This window comes from Eublepharis macularius, chromosome 2, assembly GCF_028583425.1.
Source record: "Eublepharis macularius isolate TG4126 chromosome 2, MPM_Emac_v1.0, whole genome shotgun sequence".
Taxonomy (NCBI): Eukaryota; Metazoa; Chordata; class Lepidosauria; order Squamata; family Eublepharidae; genus Eublepharis; species Eublepharis macularius.
This window is the reverse complement of record NC_072791.1, coordinates 206,171,765-206,198,120: the sequence shown is the minus strand read 5'-3', so window position 1 is coordinate 206,198,120 and position 26,356 is coordinate 206,171,765. Positions and strand designations below refer to the sequence as shown.

Sequence of the window (26,356 nt, the reverse complement as noted above, 5' to 3'; positions counted from 1 at the left end):
ATGCAACGGTCACCTCCAGGCTAGATTACTGTAACTCACTCTATGCTGGGCTACCCCTGGGCCTGATCCGGAAACTACAACTGGTCCAGAATGCGGCGGCACGGGTCCTGACTGGTATACCTTACCAGTCACACATCACACCTGTCTTGCGCCAGCTGCACTGGCTTCCGGTTGAATTCCGAATCAGGTTCAAAGTGTTGGTTCTTACCTTTAAAGCCCTGAGTGGGTTGGGACCGGCATATCTTCGGGACCGCCTCTCCCTGTACGTTCCCCGGAGATCGCTCCGATCAGCGAATAAATATTTACTTGTGGTCCCCGGCCCTAAGGAAGCCCGACTCGCTTCAACCAGGGCCAGGGCCTTTTCAGTCCTGGCCCCAGCCTGGTGGAACGCTCTGTCAATGGAAACCCGGGCCCAGCAGGACATATTATCGTTCCGCCGGGCCTGTAAGACAGAGCTGTTCCGCCAGGCGTTTGGTGATTGAAGGGGGCGGTGCCATGTCGGCCTCCCACCTTTGGGGTGGGGAAGGTTCTCCCCACCACTGCACCTTGTTAATTTGTTTTATTATTTGTATATTGATTTTAGTTTTTGTTTTTATCAATTTTAACTGTTCACCACCCAGAGCCCCTGGGGATGGGCGGTATATAAATTGAATAAATAATAATAATAATAATAATCTGTGGCTGGGATTTCTTGTGTATTTTATTTTATTTTAAATGTTTCTGTGTCACTTTTGTCAATGGAGGGTCCTCAAGGTGATGGACATTAAAATGTTAATTTATTTATTGACTTCATTTATATCCTATTTTTCTCCCCAAAGGGGACCTCCATCATTCTCCTTTCTTCCATTTTATCCCTGCAACAACTCTGTGAGGTAAATTAGGCTGAGAGCCTGTGACTGGCCCAAGGTCACTCAGTGAGCTTCCATGGCAGAGTAAGGATTTGAACTTGGATTTCCCAGACCCTAGTCTCACACTTTAACCACTGTACTTCAATGGCTCTCACACTGGCATACGCAAAGAATGTAATGCCGAATAACCGAATGATAATGCCGAATGATAGTCCAAATCTTCTATCATGGGTTCATATATTATGAACCAAACCTTGAAGCTTGCACCATGAGTACACAAAATACACTCACAATCATATGTAAAGTTATGCCCTTCTAAACTCATTGACTTTAAAGCATTTAGAAGGGTGTAACTGAGCTGTCAATTTACTTGCTGATTTTATAATAGGTAGTAGCAAATGTGTATATGCCCTGACCTGGGTGGCCCAGGCAACCTCAATCTCATTAGATCTTGTAAGATAACCAGGGCCAGCCTGGGTTAGTAATTGGATGGGAGACTTACAATGAAGACCTAGGTTGCACAGGCAGGCAATGGCAAACCACCTCTGTTAGTCTCTTGCCTAAAAAACACCACCAGGAGTCGCTATAAGTGAGTTATGACTTGATGGCATTCTCTAGCACCAAATCTGTATTTATAGAATCCCACGCTCACTTCTAATTAAGGATCTTAGGAAGCTAGGCCAGGTGAGATATTTGCCTAGCAAGTCACTTAACAGGCTTGAGAACCGAAAGGTAAGAACCTTATGGATAATTCCTCTTTTAAATAGCTTTATGCTTTATAGATGAAAGGAAATGCATTCGCTAGAGACTAAAAATTAATACCTCTGATGAATGTTTCCATTGTTTCTTCCCGTAGGTGACGTCATGGAATAATATGTACATAACAAATCATATCTTATGTAAAGACAAGTAATGATAAAGAAATTATATAGAGTATAAATTACAGCTAATATGCCGAATAGGAGTACTTCCACTTCCTCAAGCAATAAACCGAGCACTAGCTAATTAAATTTAACAACAACAAAATCAGATAAAGGAGGAATTGGGTGGGGGAGAATGCTCGGAGGAAGCTCTGGTGAGGTCCATCGTACTTTTCTTTTAATCCACTTCTCTGTACTAGAGTCAAACTCCACTAGTCCTTGGTTCCATTCCTACATCAATTCCTGAAAGAGCAAACAAAGGTTCCAAGTCCAACAAAACATCCTTGACAAATTAAATTGACTCTCCCTATGACCGGAAAGAAAACACTGAACTATCATTCAACAATGCCGTATTAAATCTAATTTACCCTCCTCAATGCCTATATACTACCCTGCTGCTCTCAGAGGTTTCTAGCAGGTTCAGCCATAAAGTTTCATTGTTGTTTGGCCCATACAGAAGAAAAAGGAAAAGATGACCTGCCCAACAAGATCGCTAGGAAAAGTGTATTATTGACAACTGTTTATACTAGGCTAACCATACCTATAGTAGTAAGCTGCGAGTAGCTACATCAGTGCTGATTCATACATGAAAATTGTTTGATATTTCATTACTTATTAATTGATGGTGGTGAATGTGACAAGAGGCTCCATCAAACAGCACTATGTTTGGGGTACCCTAAAGTGTTACAGATGTTCTATTTGGGGTTTTTGACCTTTAGTAGATCACAGGTAGGTCAACACTTTATACCTCTGTATACATCTGTAGCCACAGGTAGGTCAACACTTTATACCTCTGTATCCATCTAGTAGTGGACTTTATATTCATCTAGTAGTAGTGAACTGGCACGTGTTAACTGGGAGGAGGAATTTGGGAGCTTGGGCCAGCTGGGAAGTTCTGCTAAGCATCTGCTTTCAGGTACCTTGAGAAATCCAGTTTGCTAGAGGCTCAAGGCACCGATTTGTGGGCTGGTTTGAGCTACGGATGCTGTGAATTTTGCTAGAAATGAGAAAACTGGCTGCCTGATCAGGACTGGTGATCAGGACATGATCTGAACCAGCTAGTTTTCGAACATTCCTAGTTTGAGCAGTGTTTGTGGAAAGCAAGAATCATGCCAGCAGCAGAAAAAGAGGCTTCTTTTCCACTGGTGGCATTGCTGCCTGAGACCTTTTGCAACCCCTGTTCTTCAGACCAAGAAAGCAGGGTAAGACCAGACTGAAGGCTACCCCAACCAGCGAAGGTGGTGATGAGCGCTGATCAAGTTTATTGTGTTTCTAAAGTACTGTTTCTGCTGTATTTTATTCTTGCTTAATCTGTTTTCCCTTACCTTGTAGGAGGAAGGTGGGAGAGAAATATTTAAAATGAATAGATCAGCCCTTAGACTGATCCTGATGTTATCAAGCTCTTAATAAAAAGCCTACACCAATATTTCAAGGCGTGCACAACCTTCAGTGTAATATCCAACATCACTTACAGTGAAATCCAAAGTAGGGTTACTCCAGTCTAAGCCCATTGATTTGAGAAAACTGGCTGCCTGATCAGGACTGGTGATCAGGACATGATCTGAACCAGCTAGTTTTCGAACATTCCTAGTTTGAGCCATGTTCATGGGAAACAATTGATTTCAATGGGCTCAGACCGGAGTAACTCTGCTTAGGATTTCACTGTTAATGTGCTTTTAAATATATAAGATCTTTGCTGGATTAAAATGAAGGATCATCCAGTCTACCATCATTTCTCACAGCCATCAAATACTTCCAGGAAGCACACAAGCAAGAAATGGTGGCAAAAGATCACCTCCACCATTCCCCCAAACCACCTCTTTACTTCCATTTGGCTCTCTTAGCTTAAGCAGCTTGTCCCATACCTCTCAGTCAGTGACTTAACTACAGTTATCCAGGCAACAGTCAACTCTAGGCTGGATGACTATAACTCACTCTACGCGGGGCTTCCCTTGAGCCTGACCCAGAGACTGCAGCTGGTTCAAAATGCAGCAGCGCGTGTTATTGTAGGAGCGCTGACTGGAGTGCATATAACACCTATATTGCGCCAGCTGCATTGGCTGCCAGAGGAGTACTGGATCAGGTTCAAGGTTTTGGTATTAACCTACAAAGCCCTATGTGAACTGGGACCAGCATATCTGCAAGACCGCCTCTCTCCATATGTGCCCCAGAGGATGCTCTGATCAGGAGAGAAACATCTATTGGTGGTCCCTGGCCCTAAGGAGGCCCACCTGACCACAACCAGAGCCAGGGCATTCTCGGTCCTGGCTCCAGCCTGGTGGAACTCTCTGTCCACTGAGACCAGGGCCCAGCAGGATGTGTTACCATTTTGCCAGGCCTGTAAGACAAGAGATGTTCCGCCAGGCATATGGTTAAGGTTGGGCTTGGCCTCCACCAGCTGAAATAATGGAGAAGAATAAAATCTGAATCCTTCCCTACTAGGGTTGTCTACCACCTTATCTTGTCGAGCTGTCTGCTGCTATTGATTGCCACTATCTGAGTGTATATTTTCACGTGTGAAGTTTTAAAAAAAATCTATTTATGGTTTTAATTGCATAAGTTAATTTCAATGTGTTTTTAAAATTTTGTAATCCTCCCTGAGCCCTTTGTGGGGAGGGCAGAATAGAAAGCTAAAGAAAATAAATAAATAAATAGACCTACTTTCCATAAACAGGTCTCATCCCCTGCTGAAGCAATCAAAGACTTTCAGAAAAAAAGCAACTGCCAGTACACCTCCCATCCTGTTTACTGGCCATGAACAAGGAGCTAATTTTTTGATGACTGGCTCACCTGTTCATTGCCCTGTTTGTGGCTGTTCACAGGTTGCTTCACTGTATTCCTTCCTAATCAAGCAGCATAGCATAAATGGCCTTTTTGCTCATGTGCCTTCTCACATGGCCCAATTGAGTTCTACTCCCCCCATTCCCCACAGGTCCTTGCTGCATAACTGCTCCACTCAGCAGGCAATTGTTTAAACAGATAGTTAAATCAGCCAAAGAGAAAACCTACCCTCAGGTGTTTGTCTAAGTATTTGACACAAATGGCTGCTGATTGGTTTGAATTGGCAGCATCTTTGCACAGGCTCAGTTTTGCAAATGCAAATGCAAACCAGTCTGGCGTACGTCCGCAGCTATTCAGCATGAACTGGACAGGCTGGGTGGTCTCATCTGACTAACACCTTTGGACATAGTAAGTATGAACATGTTTGTGGTGAAATGTGCAGTTTCCTTAACAAGCTCAGCATATTTCTTTGCGTCAAAATAACTGAACAGTTATAAATGGACCTCTCTCCTATTCTCTCCATTATATGAAGAAAAACTTATCTTGAAACTGACCATAAGCAGGGGGAAGTAATCACGCCGGTAGAAAACCAGCAAGTTGGAGATAGGGTTGCTTGGCCTCCCACCAATTGCCACTGTGGCCCACCACTACTCTGAGCAGTGGCAGGAAAAAAATAGAAATAAAACCACCAGACCCCTCCTGCTGGTACACCACTTCTCAGCACAACCTAGAAGTAACAATAGTTGATTCCTAGAGTTACCCATTGTCACTTCTGAGTTGTATCCAGAAGTGACATAGTGATGTTGCTGATATCACATTCCCCATTCCCCCCCCATGTCCCCACTGGTTGCCCAGCTCAGCATAGTGTTGCCAATCCCTCTACCTTTAAGGTGGGGGAGGACGGGGTTGCAAGGCAGGTGTGGGGGCCCAATCCTGCACGTGCATGCTCAAGGTTCTGTTGGTGTCACTTCTGATTGAAAAGCAGAAGCTACGGGGCCTCATCAGGTCCAAAACTGGCCCAAAATACAGCATTTTCACTATGTTTGGGGCTGATCTGGCCTCACTGAAACCCTGTAGCTTCTGTTTTTCAACCAGAAGTGACATCGATGGTTGCGGTTGCCTTCGACAATACATAGAAGTGACATCATCAGGGCCTTCAGAGACCACACACCACTTTGCTGTGCGTTCTGACAGCTTCTGGCCTGCATCTTCTCTCCTTTGCTCCCCCTGGCCAGATGAACGGGGCGGAGGGTGAAAGGTGGAAGTTGATGGTCTGGCAACCTTCGCTTCTCACACTGGGGAGTGGGTGGACTGGCAACCTTACCTCAGACTGGCAACCATGCATACTTGGGAACTTGGTCAGCTAGGTAAATTCACATCCCTCATAGTACAGTGAGGTACCTGCATGAACATCACGCCACATAGGTAGTTAAAAGGAGGCTTATCAATCAATCCTGCCCTCGAATCAACCGCAAGCAGAACCCATTGCTGCCAGCCAGCCCAGCCCATGTCCTGTGAGCTGGTCTATCTAGCCAGGAGCATGGCTAAGGAAGCCCATTCATGTGCCACACACGGATCTTCCCCCTCCCCCTGAAGCATCTCCCTGATGTTTTGAGTTAACCTATCAAAATTAGAGCAAGCCTAGGAAGTCCAAATAAGATAGGCCTAATTCAAGTACAGACTGGTATGTAAGAGGACCCAAGTCCTCTTTCTTTTTCTCTCAAGTCATTCTTTCTGTGAATAAGAGACAGGGCTTTTTTTCAGCTGGAACACGGTGGAATGGAGTTCCGGAACCTCCTGAAAATGGTCACATGGCTGGTGGCCCCGCCCCCTGATCTCCAGACAGAGGGGAGTTGAGATTGCCCTCGGGCCTTCAGGCAATCTAAACTCTCTCTGTCTGGAGATCAGGGGGCGGGGCCACCAGCCATGTGATCATTTTCTCTGAGGGCAACCCACTGAGATCCACCACCTCTTTTCCCAGAAAAAAAGCCCTGATAAGAGCTAAAAACACTTAAAAATCTCTTCTATAAAGTAAGTCGTGGGCCATCCGGAATTGAACCTCTTATTCCAACGGCAGTACCATATTCACTGTCTCCTTTACTCAAACATTTCAGTTTTAGTAATAGTAAGCTTTCGAGAATCACAGTTCTCTTTGTCACGCATCTGACGAAGAGAACTGTGATTCTCGAAAGCTTATGCTACAGTAAAGTTGGTTAGTCTTAAAGGTGCTACTGAACTCTTTTCGATTTTGCTACTACAGACTAACACAGCTAACTCCTCTGGAGTAATAGTAAGGTAGATGAAATAGCCCTTGTTCTGTAAGCCTAAATCAAGTAAATATACAACAACAACAGCGCTTATATACCACTCTTCTAGACAGATTAGTGCCCCACTCAGATAGGTGAACAAAGTCAGTGTTATTATTATCTCCACAATACAGCTGGAGAGCTGGGGCTGAGAGGAGGGCCTTACCGAAGGCCACCTACTGAGCTCATGGCAGAAGCGGGATTCGAACCAGTAGAGTGCTGATTTGCATCCCAGCTACTTAACTACTATACTGCAGCAGAATAATAGCCCTATGTAGTATAGAATTAGAGAGAAAAAACAGCTGCATTCCCTGCTTAAAAAATATGTAAAAATCAGTAGTAGTTAATGATTGCTTTTACAGACACATGGCTTTTGTCAGAAGGCTGTATGTCTGAGGCCGAAGCAGAAATTTGCAATTGAAAACAGCTGTTGCTGGCTTTACTAAGCCCAAAAGATACAGCATGCCTTATTTCAAGCAGAAGCTTAGCCCTGTTGACAATAATGTCGACGTTCACAAGATAAGATTCTTTGAAAAACTTGGGATTCTATGTGAGTTCAGCCTTGTAAAACCTGAAGGATGCCTTAATCGTGCCAGATAAGCAGCGGGGGAAATGCTAAGCTTCAGCCAGGCTGTAATGTGTGGGAATTATTTGGAAAGAGCTTCTTTAGATCATTTCACTGGGTTAGATAGGGCTGAAGCTGATAAGCCATTATTTTTATACATACAGCACGGCCACTGAGCATGCAGTTTGAAGTGGAAGATTAGTATTGAGGTAGAAAGACTATTTCCCTTTTGAAAACTGATATCTGTCAACTCTTTCTATTGCAACTCTTTCTGTTGCTTTTTACCCAGTGTACGTCAGCACATTTGCCAAGGTTTCTTGTAATAAGGTTCACCTGTCTGCCTACAACAGATCTCAATAAGGTGGCTCATTCATTTAGTCAATGTTTGTTCCATAGAGTCTCCATGGACCTTATGATAGCATACGTGATCCTCCCAGCTCCCATCTTCCCAAAACTCCAAGAAAGGCTGCGTGTGTGACAGGTCCAAGGTCACCAGGTTTGAAAATACCTGAAGATTTGGTGGTGGAGCTTGAGGAAGTTGGGGTTTGAGAAGGGGAGGAACCTCAGCACCATGGAGTCCACCCTGCAAAACAGCCACTTTCTCCCAGAGAGCTGATCTGTGTAGTCTGAAGATCTCTTGGAATTCTGGGAGATCTTCAGGCCCTGCCTGAAGATTGGTTGGCAACCTTACCAGCCAAGGCACTTCATGACTGAGTGGGGTCTCCTTAGTCCTGGTCTGATATTCTAACCACTATACAACATTGACTCTTGACTCTTAGTAAGTGCATTTACAGAGCTTACATCTGGTCACATCACACACACACACACAGAGACATACATGTGACTGCTACTCGTTTTCAACATTCCAGAAAGAAAACCACCCAGTTGTTTTTAAGATATCACACAGAGAGCGAGCTTATTAAAACGTGTCAGCCTGTGCGATTAGTCACCAGCCCTTTGTACAGAGTGTTGCAATGCTTCTTCAACATCTGTTCTTGATATAATTTGGTACAGTGGAGCAACATTCCTCACAACAGGCAAAAATATTTCAGGGAAAGCCAAATGAACATTGAGAAGACACCTGCTGTACCACAGAAAGCTGACCTTCTCGGGATGACCTGAGGGCTGTGAAAACCATTCTTGCTTTATTAGTTTTTGGCTCGTAAAAATGGCTCACTGGAAACCTAGAAAGCTCTGAGCCTTTTGAAACTTAGGTTGTACCTGGATTCAGTGCAAGAAGCAGCATTTCCAGATTCAATTTTGCCTCATTTTCAATGAGGAGGCTTGGAAATCTATTTTCTCCACTCTGACTATTGTGCGTACAGGGGTATGTGTGAGTTGAAAGACTGCTAAGGTGTCCAAGCCATGCTGTGTTAAATTTCAAGGCATGCCTCTATATCTATCTGGCAAGAAGGGGTAAAATAAAAAGGGACGTGGGAGCATGGGCAGAGAAAACACAGGCAGATATCAGAACCTTGTGAGCAACCTTCTGTTATACCTCGTCTTGGAAAGTGACCTGGGCCTTGAAACAACCTTTTCTTATTTCCTTAGGATGTAAGGTTGATTAACTTTCTCTTGAGATGAGCTGTTATTGGTTTGCTTTATATCTACTACAAAAAGAGGGGCCCACAAGGACTTATAGAGAAGGGGGAAACCCCATTTCTCCACCAGCCCTCCTCTCCTCCACTGTGGGTTCAGTACTGCTTCTCTCTCTGCTCATCCATTCCTCCTTCTGGTCACACTTGCTGCTGCTGCAATGTTGGGTGCCATTTTATCTCAGAGCCAAGCTACAAGTGACGAATGACACTTGCCTGGCAAGTGAACAGACTCACATGTATTCCTCCCTGTTCACTTGCCATTCACTTGCACTCCACTTGTTTTCCAAATTCATCCACTGGGACTGCTTTTTTGAGGAGGAACAGGGTGGGGGAGTGAATCTTTATGAACCTTTTCCTCTCCTATGTTCCAGAACTTCACTTCCAAGCTATTTTACTTCCTACTGATGGGCATCTCCATTTTTCTCCAGCCAGGACACAAGCAGCTTGGAGTCACTTTTAACAGATGGAAAATGTCAGAGGAGCAGAGTCAAAGAGCCCTTCTAATTTCCACCCACCCCCTGTAAAAGCAGCCTCTGTAGCTTCATTTGGAAAAGAAAGAATAGTCTTTTAAAATGAACACTACAGAAAATATTTTAATTTAACCCTTATATATGATAAAAGTGATAGCCAGGGCTTTTTTTCAGCGGGAATGCAGTGGAACGGAGTTCCGGAACCTCTTGAAAAGGTCACATGGCTGGTGGCCCCGCCCCCTGCTCTCCAGACAGAGGGCTGGCAGGGCCACCAGCCATGTGACCATTTTCTCTGAGGGCAACCCACTGAGTTCCCCCACCTCTTTTCCCAGAAAAAAAGCCCTGGTGATAGCCCTCTTTTTTAAAAAAATATTTTTATTAACATTTTAAAATCAGTGAACAGAGTTAACAAAGAACAACAAAGTAATAGTTAACTATATACAATTATGTACAGGAATACTTAATCACAATTGGTATAGCTTTGAACAAGAAACAAGGATAACAGATAATAGTCAATAGGTCAGCTTTGTTAAGGTTCATATAACTAGATCTTCTTTGGGAGCTATTACTTCAATCTTGAGTAACAAAAAGTAAATGTTTGGGAGGATGCTGATCTATGATAGAAATAAATTCAATAAATGGTTGCCATTTTGCCATAAAATCAGTTTCCCTTGGGTAATGTTCAGTTTGATATATTTTATCATATATTTTTTCTTGTACATAGTGATCCCAAATTTTTTCTAACCATTTATCTTTTGTGGGGATTGTTTTGGATTTCCAATATAAAGCCAGCAAGTTCTTTGCCACAACCAAGAGATTGCCAATGAGGTCTTTTCTGATTTGTGGGATTTCAATTGTATCCCATAAATTTAAAAAAATGATCTTCGGGTCTAAAGGAATTTTATAGCCTGTTATTTCTTTAATATAATCTAAAATTTCGTTCCAAAAGGATTCTATCTTAGGGCATGGTGATAGCCCTCTTAGAAACACCACTCTAAATTGAGGGAGGGTCAGAACTGGGTAGTGATGTGAAGTTTGGAGCACTACCACTTTTGAAGGCTCACCAGCTGCCACTGATTTTTGAATCAGAAACACTCCTCTTCTAAAAACTAGGTGCTCGTTTGTGGAGTGACCTCAGTGGTGTATAATGCCACCCTTCAAAGCAACCATTTTCTCCAGGGGAATTGGTGTCTCTAGTCTGGAGCCTGGTTGTAATTCCAAGAAAACTCCAGGCCCCACCTAGAGTTGGGTTACTAGGCTGAGCCTAGCAATTGGTAGGAGGGTTGGAGATAGGAACATGGAAGGTGTTGCCACTATGATGATGTCACTTCTGGGGAGAACCCAGAAGTGATGGTGGGTAGCTCTAGGAATGTCTGAAAACTCAATGATAATTCCTAGAGCTACCCGCCATCACTTCCAGGTTTCCTGTTTCACACTGGTGTTGGTGCTGTTTTTTATTTGGCTGCAAGCAATGAGACAAGACATTTTTTTTACCAGACTTGTTGGCACCTCACAGTGGTAAAAGTGATGCTATTGACAACGTAAATGATGGGCTCAGGGGTCTTTATGCTGCCTTATAATCAGTGCCCTTAGATGACCTTAGAAAGAGACCTTAGTTCATAGAAACAGCTTGCTTTTTATATGAGAAGGTCTGAGGTTCAATCCCCAGTATATAAAAAAGGATCTCAAGAAGCAAATTTGAAAAAGTTTCCGGTGGGTAGCCATAAGATCCAATAGACTTTAAAGATAGAGCAAATGGCTGGGGGTATGTCAGTGTTGGTCTTTATGGTGCTCAAAACCTGAGAAAGAGGCTTTTTGAGGGCTACTGCTAATCCAATCCAAACAGTACTGGTTAAGATGGACATTTAGAATCTCTCTTTGCTGCCTCTCCGGAGAACCTGCCAGAGGTGGACAAATTAGATCTCACAGATCTGTTTCACTAACACCGGCGCCTCCCCTTGATGGAACAAGCACTTCTGTTGAGAGCCTTATGCACCGGTGGGAGCTGCCACTATTAATGGGATCCATCCCAGTGTAAGGTGGCTGCGTGCAGCCCACAATGGGAAAGCATTCTGTTGTAGCAGCATGAGGAAGTCCCAGCAGTGAAGGCAGCTCCTCTCAAGAACTAGTGGGGAAAGGGTTCTTTATTGCAGATGTTTGCCCGTTTTCTGTTCCTATATTCATTCTTAGAAAGTGCTGCAGCTGTTGAGAACGGACAGCATATCCCATGGACAATTGCTGAACTCTTCATGTGTTGCCATTAAGCGATTTTAAGTGTGTTGAGGAAGATGTTCCAATCAATGTCTCCCCCTCTCCTCCCACAATGAGCACATTTCTCAAAGCCAAACCTGCCGCCAATGTTTAAATCATTTAGTGTGGTCTGATGTGCAGCATCTCCTTGGAAGCAAAAGCTGAGGGAGTCAAGCAGGCTGCTCGGATCATTTCTGAGAAACAGCCATTAGATCAAAATGATTTAGCTGCAGCAACTGTTCCATTTTCCACACGGCATCGCATCAGTGTGGCTCCTGCTTATGCCAATATTGATAGACTCCTCTGCTTGTACACTGCAATTTGCAGTTGTGTCAGGAGGCATTAGGGTAGAGTGTAATAGCTCTCAGCTAAAATTCAAGACAGTTAAGGAAGCACAGGTACTTTGGGAGGACGGCCAGGCTCAGTGTCAGTTGGAAGAGAGGAGGGTGCAGAAAGCGATCTGGTGTCTCCAACTTCCCTCCCAGAGAAAATGAAAGTCGTTTCTCACGTCTGCTCCAGAAAGTAGATCTGTAAAGTTGCATAGCTATCCAGCACCCTTCTAGACAGGGGATCTGGGATCCCAGTGGGGGCAGGGGATCCCTCAATCCCACCTTCCGCCCCCCCTCCACCTGGCTATGGGTTCACTGCCGTCATTTTAAAGTGATTTTAAAATGCCACAAGTGCCTGACCCTGATTGGGATCTATGGGAAGAGCTCTTTCCCCCTCATCCCATGCCCGTACCTTTTCAATGCCAAAACAGCCTTAGGGTGTGTGGAAAGAGCTCCATGCTGCCGTCTCACAGCATTTTAAAGTCACTTTAAAATGGTGACAGCAAACTTGTGGTGACCACATGTTCATCATCACATTTATTTGTATTTATTTATGTATATCATTTCAACCCTGCTTTTCTCCACAGTGGGGAGCCAGAGTGGCTCACTTAGTTTTTTCTCTTCTCCATTTTATCCTCACAACAACCTTGTGAGGTAGGCCAGACTGGGTGTGTGTGACTGGCCCAAGATCACCCAGCACGTTTACACTGCAGAGTGAGAATTTGAGCTTGTGTCTCCCAGATCCTAGTCCGACCCCTTAACCACTACACCATGCTCTCTGTCACACTGTCCTCAACCCTAGTCCTTTTTAGATGGGCCATGAAGAACTGTCACGGACTGATAATCTGGGGTCATTTCTTTTCATGAGGATCAGGCAGACAGTGGCTGGTTCCACGCGGGTTGTGAGATTGTGTCCCTTCAGTGAGAAGTAGCAGCAAGTGTGTTAGAGGTAGGCAGGGACAGTATTCACATGTTGCTGTGTCCATGCCACTCCTTATTGGCAACCCTCCCCACCCCCTTTCCCCTTGTCAAATGGACACAGAAATTAGGGCTGCTAGTGCCACAGCAGGGATCAGGGATCCCCCGCTCCGAGCCTCTGCCTCCTGCCACCACTTAACTGGCAGGTGGAGGGGAACAGCATGGGGAACGGGCCCAGGAGGCAAGGAACCTCCTTGGCAAGTGCACAGTGGGTGTGCTCCTGGTAGGCACAACGACATCACTTCCTCAAGTGACGTCATCGTGTCCAGCAGTGGGCATGCTTCTGTGGTTCACAAGGGCCAAGTTTTGTCCCCAACGGGTTAAATTGGCCCCACACAAAGCTTCAAGGCACTCCTGCTGCTGACATGATGATGTCACTTCCTAGAAGTGATGTCTTTGCATTGGCTCCGGAAGTGTGCATGCAGGATTTTACTTCAAGGTAAGTGCCAGGTCCCTCCCTCCCGTTGGGAGGGTATAGGCACCTGGCAACCTTAACAGAAGTGCCAACCTGATGAGAATCTTGCCAGGCCTTTCTGCAGTCTACCAATCTCCCCTTCCAAAGGATTCCAGGTCCCCCAGTGGGGGCAGGAGATCCCTCCACCCCTGCCCTCCACCCCCTGCCACCGCTCACCTGGCCAGCGAGGGAGAGGGAACCGGCCTCCTATGCGCAGTGCCTGCGTGGTATGATGACGTCACTCCCAGAGCGATGGCATTGCTCCACCCTGAGAGCGCTCCTGCACTTTGCAGTGGGCTGATTTGGGGCCAAAATTGGCCTGCTGCGAAGCATGCATGCACAGGCCCAGGAGCACGTGCGTGTGAGGAGTCAAGAAAAGGTGATTGCGGGGTCCTCCTGACAGGAGGGAAAGAGGACCAGCCAACCCTACCTCTTCCCCACTAACGCCTCATACTTGAGCTGTCCCTCTGCTATCAAAGGAAAAAAAGCCCTCTTAAATAGCTGAAAGGGGAAGGAGAAAAAGAGAGCTTAGCTCCACCATTTTGAAGTTGGTGTTAAGCTATGCCTCGTCATCCAAATTGGCTGTGTGCACAACGTTCACATGGAGGTTTGTCACCATAGCACCATTCCTCCTTTAAGAGGAAGCAAAGGATGTTTTCCTTTGCTCCAGTTTAAAAGTGAAAGCCCACAAGCCTCGCTTGGAAAGAGCACAGCATTGTTTGGAAGGTCCCAAATAAAGTGTGGGGAGGGAGGGGATGCTGCATACCACTGGGGAAAACTCCCTGTGTGGAAATAGCCACTTGCACACTCATAAAGACAGGCAAAAATGATGCATTAAGTTCAGGCCCCCAACAATATGTTTATTTACTTTAAATGTTTATACTCTGCTTTATCTCCTTAGAAACCACTAACAAAATTATTGACACTAGTGGTGCCAAAAACTTGCACACTGCCCAGAACAGGTTTGAATTATATTTGCTAATGCTAAGGCAAACGAAATGTTTGTTTTAAAAATGTCAAAATATATTATTACATTCTCCCCACTTCCAGGGACAATGGTGGGTGAGGTTCCCTTTTGAGGAAACAGCACCAGAGATTGATGGCATTTTTGTAATATTTGCTGTATGTGCAAGTGCATGAAATGAGCACAGCTGAAAGCAAAGAGACGGTCTTATATGGCAGCACGTCCGCAAGGAGCCATGGCATAGGGGTAGTGCAACTGCTTTGCATTCAGAAGGTTGCAGGTTCAATTCCTGGCATCTCCAGTTGGAAGGATCAGGTAGTCGGTGATATGAAAGACCTCTGCCTGAGACCCTGGAGAACCATTGCCAGTCTGAGTAGACAATACTGACCTTGATGGACTAGGGTTGCCATCCTCCAGGTGGTGTCTGGAGATCTCCCAGAATTTCAACTAATCCTCAGGCCACAGAGATCAGTCCCCCTGGAGAAAATGGCTGCTTTGGAGGGTGAATTCTATGGCTATATACTCTGCTAAGCCCCCTTCCCTCCCCAAACCTCACCCTCTGCAGGCTCTACCCCCCCCCCAAATCTCCAGGAATTTCCCAGCCTGGAGCTGGCAACCGTATGATGGACCAAGGGTCTGATTCAATATAAGGCAGCTTCATGTGTTCCTCACCTCAGATCCTCAGAGGGTATGAGAGAATCCCTTCACAATAACTCTTCAGCCAGGTCTGAATTAAGACAAGCTGAGACCCTAAATTAAGTCAAGTTTAAGAGGCCCCATAGCATTTACCCTCCAAAGGGTAATTTAGTAATCTTAGCCTTTTAAATTGTTGGTCCATCATAATCTGAAGCCTTGAACTGTAATTTACTTCGCTTGCAGATTCAGCTGGCTTCAACTAGGGCCAGGGTCTTTTCTGCCCTGGCCCCAGCCCGGTGGAACGCTGTCCCAATGGAAATCCGGGCCCTGCGGGACCTTTTACAGTTTTGTAGGGCCTGCATGCAGAGATGTTCCACCAGGCCTTTGACTAGTAGCCAGCATTTTGTCCCCCCCTTCTGACCGCCATGCCTCCTCTGCAACCGGTCTGGGCCTTTATCATGGTGGTCCCGTGGTCCTATAGTAGTTTCGCAGTAGCCTGATATTGTTTAGAGATGCCTGGATTTTAGATGTTAAACTGGTTTTTATGCTGTTATGATGTTTTAAATTGTACTTTCTTGTTGTAAGCCACCCTGAGCCCGCTTGCGGGAAGGGCAGAGTATAAGCTGAATAAAATAAAATAAAAATAATAAATCCAGCTCTACCTTCAACCAGTGCAGAACTCTGTCTCTCTTTTGCTCTCTATAGCTGCTTTTATGCACATTGGACAATGCATTCTCAATGCAATAGAGCAACCCGTTGCAGCTGGAATTTCCTGGGTCAAACAGCTGCAAATGATTGCTGTAGTTCATTGACAGTGCATTCTCCAATTTGTGTGAAAGAAGCCTCTCCCAAAATAGCTTTTCCCCAACACAGATTCAGAGTCCTGCTCCCTCTTACACCGGGGAAGACAGGTATCACTTTCTCCAAGCTCCGAGAGATCCTTGAACAATTTCGCTAAGCTGGAAACCTGGCAAATAGCTAACACTGAAAGCCATCAAGAAATTTTACCAGTCTTTTGTCAAAGTCCCTGACTCCACAGAGCAAAACTATAGCAATAGACCATTAACTATAATCAAGTGGCAATCTCACAATATAATCCAGAAATAGGTACGCAAAATATTGTTTCGCTCAAGACCGAGCCACAAATAGTTCAGTCTTGCCTGCAAATTTGGGAACATGAATATTAACACTAAGGCACAGGTGCAGTGCTAAGAGAGCACTCTTAGAAACACAGAATGACAAGGAATAACAGGAAACGGCTTCTCGGTTAACAAGAAGACCCCCCTGTAAACCATGAAGGATTTCATATCACTATTTCAGTTGGGACCTCATAAGAGCGAGCTGAAAAATACAAAAGAAATTGCAGAATAGGGGCCAGTTGTCTCACACAAATGGTGTTGCAAGATCTCCTTATCAAAACTTTCCCACTGAGAACATCAGTAATGGTTGAAAAGCTTAGCTGACAAGACTCCCTGCTTATTGTTACTAATGTTCCTCTGCAATGCTCAGCTGTAGGAGTGTGTGTTCGAGCCTGCTTTCTCTGTTCACCAAGGGACACAACAAGCCCCCTCCCCCAAAAAACTGGCTTACACAGGGGTGTGACCAGTGTCTTATCCCAGAATTCTAGGGTTACCAGCTCCAGGTTGGAAAATTCCTGGAGATCTGGAGGGTGAAGAGGTCAGGGTTTGAGGAGGGATAGGAACTCAGGGGTGTATTGCCATAAAGCCCACCCTCCAAAGCAGCCATTTTCTCCAGGGAAATGAATCCGGGGAAGTCAGAATGGTTTTGTTCCTAACAGAACTTGCCAGACCAACCTGGTTTCCCTCTTTGATCAAGAGACCAGCTTACTGGATTGGGGGAACTCTGTTGACGTGATTTATCTGGATTTCAGTAAAGCCTTTGATAAGGTCCCCCATGACATTCTGTTGGGCAAACTGGAAGGCTGTGGACTGGACTATAGGACAGTTTGGTGGATAGGGAACTGGTTAGAGGACTGCACTCAAAGAGTGGTGGTCAACGGCGTTTCATCAGATTGGAGGGAGGTGTCCAGTGGGGTGCCGCAGGGCTCAGTTTTGGGCCCGGTACTTTTCAATATTTTTACCAATGATCTGGATGAAGGAGTGGAAGGGCTGCTCATTAAATTTGCTGATGATACCAAATTGGGAGGAGTAGCAAACACCCAAGAAGATAGAATTAAAATTCAACAAGACCTGAATACTCTGGAGAAGTGGGCAGCTGTGAATAGGATGCAATTCAACAAAGACAAGTGCACAGTATTACATCTGGGCCACAAAAATGGGAAGCACAAGTACTGAATGGGGGATACACTTCTGGGCAGTAGTATATGTGAAAGGGATCTTGCGGTAAGAGGGGATGGTAAACTAAATATGAGCAGTCAGTGTGATGCAGTGGCAAAAAAGGCTAATTCAATCTTGGGTTGTATCAAAGGGGCCATAGCATCAAAATCGCAGGAGGTCATAGCCCCTCTCTATACTGCCTTGGTCAGGCCGCACCTGGAGTATTGTGTGCAGTTCTGGTGGCCTCACTTCAAAAAGGATGTGGACAAAATCGAGAGGGTGCAGAGGAGAGCGACGAGGATGATCAGGGGTCTGGAGACTGAGCCCTATGAGGCAAGGCCTTGGGAATGTTTAGTTTGGAGAAGAGGAGGTTGAGGGGGGACATGATTGCTCTCTTTAAATATTTGAAAGGCTGTCATTTGGAGGAGGGCAAGGAGCTGTTCCAGTTGGCAGCAGAGGGTAGGACGCGAAGCAATGGGCTTAAATTACATGCAAAAAGGTACCGGCTGGATATTAGGAAAAACTTTTTCACGGTCAGAGTAGTTCAAAAGTGGAATCAGCTGCTTAGGGAGGTGGTGAGCTCCCCTTCACTGGCAGTTTTCAAGAAGAGGCTGGATGAATACTTGTCAGTGATGCTTTAGGCTGATCCTGCACTGGGCAGGGGGTTGGACTAGATGGTCTGTATGGCCCCTTCCAACTCTATGATTCTATGATCTCTGACCTGGAGATCAGTTGTAATTCTGGGAGACCTCCAGCCACTACCTGCAGGTTGGCAATCCTAGCTTTACAATTTTACCCATCCTGGATGATCTTACAGAAGTTAGATTCTGCAGTGTGACACTCAGTGGTCACATGCCTAGACTGCTTGTCTGAACAGCATTTAGGTTTTGTTGTTGTTGAATTGAACTGTTCCATATTGAGATTTTTGCCGGTGTAGACAAAGGGAAGCCCACACTGTATTTGGGAGCAATTTCACGGCATTGTGCCCAATGGAGGCATGACTTGTTTGACTCCCCGTATCATTCCCAGGTGACAGGGATTTTTTTTTGAAAAAACACACCTTTAATTTGGTTCACCAGGGAAATGGTGAGATTGCTCTAGGTGGAGCTTCTATGTAAATGCTCTGTCTGTAGCCATTTTGGTTTAGTGGTTAAGAGCAGCAGGACTCTAATCTGGAGAACCAGGTTTGATTCCCCACTCCTCTGCTTGGCCAGCTGGGTGACCTTGGGTCAGCCACAGCTTTCTCAGAGCTCTCTCAGCCTCACCCACCTCACAGGATTGTCATGAGGATAATAACACACTTTGCAAACTGCTCTGAGTGGGCATTAAGTTGTCCTGAAGGGCAGCATATAAATCAAATATTATTATTATTATTATATGGCCCTCCCCCTTGTAAGGTGTTTTTCCTCCTACTTTCCTAGCTGAACTGCCATGGAGCTTCCCACTGCAGCTCAGCTTGGAAGAACAAAAAGGGGAGGGGGACCAACAGCAAGACGGGCAAATGGGGCAGGCAGGAGATGGGGTCAGCTACAGCACTTTCCACTTCCATTCTGCTCACCGTCACTACAGCAGCAGAGGCAAGTTTTTGCAACCTGATGAGAAAACGTCCTAAATCAGCATTAGAACCAAGTTGGTGCGACGTAGCCCTGTGTGTGCATACGGAACTTTTCTTTTCACATCACAACAGCAGAGCCATCCATATGTACAAAATTTCCTGCAGAACAAGAGCGCTTCCCCATCCAAGCAATGGCACTAAGGGAGAGCCTCTTTCCCCCCATCTAATGGAAAGCCCTGCTGCTTATCGCCTGAGCAAAACTTATTTGAAACACGTAGCCCAGCATTTCTTAATGGTTATGATACGCTGTGAGGCTTCTGTAGGAAACGGGGAAGGAACATCAGTAAAACAGACATGGGGCTTTTCAAATGGCTTCTAAATGGACGGCGGTGAAAATTGATTGGGAAGTCTGTCGATGGCTTTACTTTGAGGGCGCATTAGCGGTACATGGATCTAAATTAGGACCTCTCCCAAGTTGCTGCACTGTAAGCTGAGAAGCATCATGCATAGAACACATTAAAAGGGTCTCTCCATTTTACCGTCAGGCAGGCAGACATCAAATGTCAAAATGTCATATTTAGTATATTTTCACCCTGCCCTTCCTCCAGGTTGCATGACTGGCCCAAGGTCACCCAGTGAGCGTGGAAATTCGAACCTGGATCTCCGAAGATCCTAGTCCAGCACTCCAACCACAGAATCTCTGGATCATAAGCATCTAGAGCCATATTTATCACTCTAGTCATCTTTAGATTTATGCTGCATTTATGCTGCATTTATGCTGCATGTGTAGAAATAGCCATGAATTACGTCTTTATCTGTAGGAAGCTATTTTAAATAAGTCTTTACTGCTTTAAGAAAACAGGGCCAGTCAAGAACTGACTGCGATGGAATTCTAAACTTCAATAAATGCGGCATATTGTTATAGAATGATCCCTGTCACATGCTTCATATTCTTAAGCTACCAATACACAAATGACTTTATCATATCCAGCGAGGGTATCACAGTATGTCTCCTTTCTCTCTCTGTCACTCTGTCGTTCACTTACAGACCCACACGTACAACAATAATTCTTGCTGTTAAAAAAACTTGCAGTTAAATCATTGTTGGTGTAATGTTGGGACAATGCTGTTCCTTAGAACAACATTCGGCTATAGCTGGACTTTTCAATATCCTATTCTCCCTCCCCATTCAGACAGGCCTGTTATGATGAATGTCCACAGAATAATGTAAGAATCATCCTGTGATGTACACAAAAAGTGTAGGGTTAACAGTAGCTGTTATCTGCATATCTATTTTCTTTAAGAGCGAATCCTAAAACCCAGGGGTCATTTCATAGAAAAAGAGCTGGAGGAATTCATTAGCATAACTCATTAGCATAACTCATCAGCGTATGCCATGCCCCTTGACATCACCAGAAGTGCGTCATTAGCATAACTGATTTGCATATGCCACACCCCTGACCTCACCAATCCTGGCTGTTTTGGACCCAATCCTGGCCTTTCAGGGCCAAAATTGGGCCCAAAATGGCAAAAAGGGGCTGAAAATGGCCAAAAAGGGGCCCAAAATGGTCAGGATCAAGCCACTGCTGAGCGGGAGAGAAATCCACCACCTGTCAGGGGCCCAATCCGGGCTGTTTCAGCCCCAATCCAGGCCGAAATGGGCCCAAATGGCCGAGATTCAGGTGGGCGGGGCCACCTGACATGTGACCTCTTTGGGGAACTGCCGGAACTGCGTTCCTGCACGTTCTTCCTCAAAATGAGCCCTGCTAAAACCACAGAAAACCATAATACTATGACTTTTTATTTCTAATTCTGCTTCCCCACCCCCATAGCCATTGTTCACTGAAGCACATAGCTAGCCCTTTTTGAAGCTACAGAAGTCACTTACCAGAAGGTGAATCGGTCATAATGACTAGTGATGCTGGAGTTGGCCGTCTTTTCCTAATCTGTGGGAAACAGAAGCCCAAACAGATTTGTTAAAAACAGCTACAACCAAAGTCAAGGGCAAATTGCTGAGCAGTGCCTTATGCTGGTAGCCAAAAAGCATTTTCAGACAGCATTCAAACTATCTCGTTGCTTTTAAGATCATCAAAAACAAAACTTACAAAGTTTGGTCAGGTCTATTTTAGAAATTAATACTTGTATGTTCCTCCACACTTACATTTATGGTTACAGTCTACTTAAATATAAAAATTCTTAAGTATATTTGGTACACTTTGTATTAAGCATACAAGAGACAGGATTGGATATTCGGTGCCATCTAGGGGTGCAAGACCTCCCAGCAATCTCCGATGTTGCCTGCCAGTGCCTCGAAGGCTAGTAAGGCGGGAAATAGAAGAAAATGGGCTGAATGAAGTAGCAATGAACTGATGTGTGATGTCACTTCTGGAGAAAAATGGTTTAACCATAAAGTTTTGGCGAATCCTGGAGTGGCACCCTCAACATGACATCACTTCCAGCTTATCACTGGAAGTGACATCGTGCATCAGCATGATGCTTGTGCACCTGTCCCTGCCCTCAAATCCTCCTGTGGGTGCCAAATGATGGCCTGGCATCAGTAGTGCAATCTCAATCAAACAGCTGGCATAAGTTGAAGAACATGGGAGAAACTGGATTGGCTCCTGCCAGCTTTTTTACTCAGTGTCATCCAATCTCCTCTCACACAGCTTTTGTCCATGATCCAACATCTCAGCATTGGTTTTTTTAGAGGTCAAAGGGGACTCCTTCCTTTTCCATCAATGGAAAAGCTGGTTGGATCCAACCCAGGGTTCAAGTCCAGAATCTCATGCTGTTTCCTGCAGGGCTGTACAAACTAGCAATGCATCCCACAATCCTTAGTAAAGTCACTGGAGATTCTGAGCTTTACTTTCAGTTTTAACAGTCTTCAGTCTTTTGATTACCTAGGGTGGAAAACTAATTCTTTGTGTTGGTTCTCTCTAGCTGTCCATTCTATCTTGGCCTCCTGTTCCACGCCCCCAACACTGTTGATAACAGTAAAGAAACTTTCATTTGCAGACATCTCTTTCTGTGAAAAATTTTCTTCTATTGTATCTGTTGGTTTTCTAAGTTTTATTTAGTCAGATGTATGCTCGGCATTTACACTTTAATAAAACGAATTACTTCACTGTTGGCCATGGTTTTGGCTTTGTGTTAACTATCGAATGACAATCTGCAGATAGTACATAAATCTGGGTCAGACCTTCTTCAAGTAATAGTAGTATAATGACAGTGTTGAAAAATATTCATTAGCTTTTTGATGAAATTATTATCAATCTAAGAGATCAAGAAACTAATTCTATGTGCACAAAAGGGATTTATAACAGTTTTTCTCTTTTGTATTACATGGCAAAATGCTTTGGAAACTTTGGAGGTTTTAAAAGTACTTTGTGATATAGCGTGGGAATTTATTTAAAAGAATCCCTCAAAATTCTACTGGGTTGGTCCAAACCCTTGGTGTGATTCTAGGCAGCTCTTTGGAACCCAGTCAGCAATGTCCGGCTTCTAACTATCAAATAATAACGGCATCAAAATGACTGGTCCAGGTGTCAATATTCTGTGTGCTTTTTCCTTAGCGTTCATTGCTGGTGAAGAAAGTGTTTGATCAGAGGGTAATATTTTGTCTTAGATAACCTGTATGCTATTAAGGACATTGGATGCTATGGAAGATATACAAAAGACCATTAAACAGTACAGGGCCTAGATTGTAACAATTTTGACGTCTATAAACAACGAAAAAAATCAAGCAAGGTATTTTATACATACAGTGGTATTTAATGATGGGCAGAATATTTAAGCTGTTGTAGGCTTGATCCTCGCTGATTTTAATGGGGACATGGTTCTAGTAATTACTTTTTCTTCTTCTGATGAATATGTAACATTCAGCAAACTGTTCTCTTTATGATTATCTCACTCTCAAGAGCTTTCACTGTGCCATTCTATGGCTACCAATACCAGCCCATCTCTTTCTTGCAAAGCTTGGTTTTTTCCCATAGAATATTTGGGATAGAACACTAATGTTATACAAATCCCTGTACTAAGCATGTGTAACCATGTATCATTATTGAATATGGACACAATGCTAGATAGTCAGAGCGGTGGACGCCAAACAATCAAACAAATATCCCATTATACTTTCAAGATTTCATCATTCTTGCGATGAGATAGACGTGGGTTTGAGTATATGCTTTTAAAAATTCAATTGACAATATATTGTGAAATGTAGGTAGATTCTCGAACATTCGTTTAGCCTGTGTGTGTGTGTATTGCCACACAAAATTATACGTGAAACTCTGAGAAGACTGTACTTTTTCTTGACATCTGTTTTCATAATCTGAGGATGCTCCACTGCTTTCAAATAAAACCCCTTTTACCAAACAGACTTCCTTGAAATCCTTACATATGTATGTCAGACAGTAACATCTTTTTTATTTTGAAATTCACTCAACTATATTTTTACACTAAATTAAAATGTATACACACACACAATACACACACATAGTAGTATTGGTAAAAAGCAAAACTATCATTGCTGCAATTTGTTGGTTCTTAAAGAATGAAGAAAATATTTTTCGGGGGAAATGCACACTATATTGAGAGTATTCAGAAGATAATTGTACTCTCTTGTAGCAATACATTTTAGAGAACTTCTGCAGAACGGTGTGCAATTTTTCTAAGCATCTCCCCTCTTAGCCCCTTTCATCCTCCGCTCTGGGCAGTGAAGATAAAACCTGCTTACCTGTTCTGCTGCTTCAGGATCTATTTGACTTTGAAATAATGGCACAGCAAATTGTATTTTTTTAGGGCTGTTAGGCTCCATGGCAATAACCAGAAGAGAAAAGACCCCCAGAACGGCTGAAAAACGAGACAGAGACAGAGAGAGAGTTGTTTCTGTGATTATCCCCTGGCACGCTCCCTGAAGCCACGCCAAGCGCTCCTTAATAACAGCTGTAATTCCCGAGTTAGCAAGCCAAGCTGCCCTGGACTGAGAAGCTCCCCTTATTCCACAGCAATGCCTCTGGCTGGAACCACAACTATTCTTCCTTTGGTCCTTCAAAATCCTCTCAGCACAAAGCTGAAGGCAACAATAAGCTAATTGTGTGCCGGTTGCCTTCTACGTATGCCAAGCATTCACTCAGAAGCTAATTGAAAATGCAATACTAGCCTAGCTTGGCCTGGTGCCCTGGGATTTGAAAGATGGGATCTCTCTGCTGTACATTACTAACTGGCTGCTCCGAAGTGCAGGGTAAGCGCCCTTCGGAGTATTGCTGATGGGCCATGAATTATTGATAAACGCAGAGATCAGGATGTTTTCGGATCCAAGATGTGAAGCGGCCAGGATGTGATCGCTTGATCCCCTTATGAAGTGCTTGCAGGATTCTTCCTCTCCCTCGTTCTCCATATCGTTTTGCGCCAAGTCGACATGACTGGTCCCCACTTGGCCCACACCTTACAAACATGTTAATGACAAATCATTTTCTGAATGTTTTCTAGGGCCTGAAAATATCATCCAGATGAATCTTGAGCTCCGTGAATTGGATCCTGTGGATCAGTTTCAAGTAGGGTTGCCAGGTCCCCATACCCTCTCAGTGGGAGGGGGAAACCCAGTGCTTACCTTCTCATTGCTTCTGGTGTGTTCCTTGTGCACCTACACTCCCGCTCCTGCACGATGACATCACGTCCAGGAAGTGACATCATCACATAGGCACAGAGTGTGCATGCTTTTCAGTGGGCCACTTTGGGCCCAAATCAGCCTGCTGTGAGGTGCAGGAGTGCAATCAGGGTGGCCCAATGACATCACTTCTAGAAAGTGACGTCATCGTGCTGCCCCAGGAGTGCACCCAGGAGGTCCGTTCCAGGTAAGTGATGACTGGTGGAAGCAACCAGGTAAGTGGTGGTGGGTGGAAGCGGGGAATCCCCCACCCCCATCAGGGGAATGGGATCCCTAGTTTCAAGTGCTGGGTAAACATTTCTGTCAGCAGAGCAACACTCATTAGGAGAAAGCTTTCACCAGAGGAAAAAGTCTTCAATACCAAAAGTATCTGTGCCCACAGGAGAGTTACTGCTTTGGGACACATGGAGAGGGGAAGTCCTATTCAGATGGAATCATCCAAGGAGCCTCTAGGGAAAGGAGTAGAGTTTCAATGGGACAAATTATATTGGGCAGGCGAGATGGAAGTCCCATGTATCCTTACGTTGCCCTAGATTTGGCCCTGTTGATGTTTTGAGTTAATGTTCCTGTTTGGATGAAATATCTGGAAAATTTTACATCCCACAAAAACACTGCAGGGAAGACGGGAGGCAAGAGAGTCTTCACACTTCTAGAGGCCAGGAATTTCCTTGTGGGAAGCACAAGCAGAAGGGTTTCCCCACGCAGCACAAATGCCAGCGATAGCCTGGGTCAGGGTTGACAGCCCTTGAGTAAGGCCTGGAGATCGCCCAGAATTACAACTGATCTCCAGATGGCAATGATCAGTTCTCCTGAAGAAAATGGCTGATATGGAGAAGGGGTGTGGACTCTGTGACATTATCCCTTGTTAAGATCCCTGAGAGAGGACAGAAACCTGTGCTTTTCATGTTAACACAACAATTCACAGAGTAAAAAACAGAGAGAAGAGAGAAGGCAGTTTGAATTTTGAAGGAGGAGGTGGAAACTATATGAATGAAACCAGTGCAGTCAATTTCCCATGGCATGGTGCCATCACTTAGGAGACAGGAAAGAGATAAGCCAATACTAGTCAAAGGCAGTTAGAGGGAAGCATACTGCATGCAGATGAAGAACTGGTTCACACATTACCACCAGTCAGCCAACTGCTGTAACTAATTGTTTGCGCAAGTGGCCTATTCACATCTGAAGTGAGAACACAGAGCAGGCTGCAGTAAATACTTCTGCAGCTAGATGTATTGCAGGATGCACTTTTTAAATCACAGACATATCTGCTGCCATCTTTTGCAGTCTAATACATAATGCAAAAACCAGCAGAAAACCTTAGCAAATTCAACATTAATCCCAGCTCTTATGTGGCTTTTAAACATCATAGGTGTGCCATTTATTTTATTTGGGGGATTTGAATGCCAGTTTGGTGTATTGGTTAAGAGCAGCAGGACTCTAATCTGGAGAGCCGGGTTTGATTCCCCACTCCTCCGCTTGAAGCCAGCTGGGTGACCTCGGGTCAGTCACAGCTCTTCCAGAGCGCTCTCAGCCCCACCCACCTCACAGGGTGATTGTTGTGGGGATAATAATCACACACTTTGTAAACCACTCTGAGTGGGGGTTATGCTTTCTTGAAGGGCGGTATATAAATCAAATGTTGTTGTTGTTGTTACCTCTCCAGAGACCTGTCTGAAAATCTTTTCCATAGGTTCATATCGTTCTGCCTGCTGTTATAATGGAAGGATTCCAAATCCT

At 44.6% G+C, this 26,356-nt stretch overlaps 1 protein-coding gene across 1 annotated transcript in view; it reads right to left on the bottom strand.

Annotated features, from left to right (window-relative positions):
• PPP1R1C (protein phosphatase 1 regulatory inhibitor subunit 1C) overlaps positions 1 to 23,897 on the bottom strand; it is an 80,054-nt gene extending 56,157 nt beyond the window's left edge. Inside the window, exons 1-2 of the mRNA XM_054972318.1 lie at positions 23,687 to 23,897; positions 20,840 to 20,897 (exon numbers count right to left, since the gene is read on the bottom strand). Of these exons, the coding sequence (XP_054828293.1) occupies positions 20,840 to 20,897; positions 23,687 to 23,767 (139 nt within the window). The 5' untranslated portion in view covers positions 23,768 to 23,897. The remainder of the gene's footprint in view (positions 1 to 20,839; positions 20,898 to 23,686) is intronic.
• Positions 23,898 to 26,356: the final 2,459 nt, after the last annotated feature.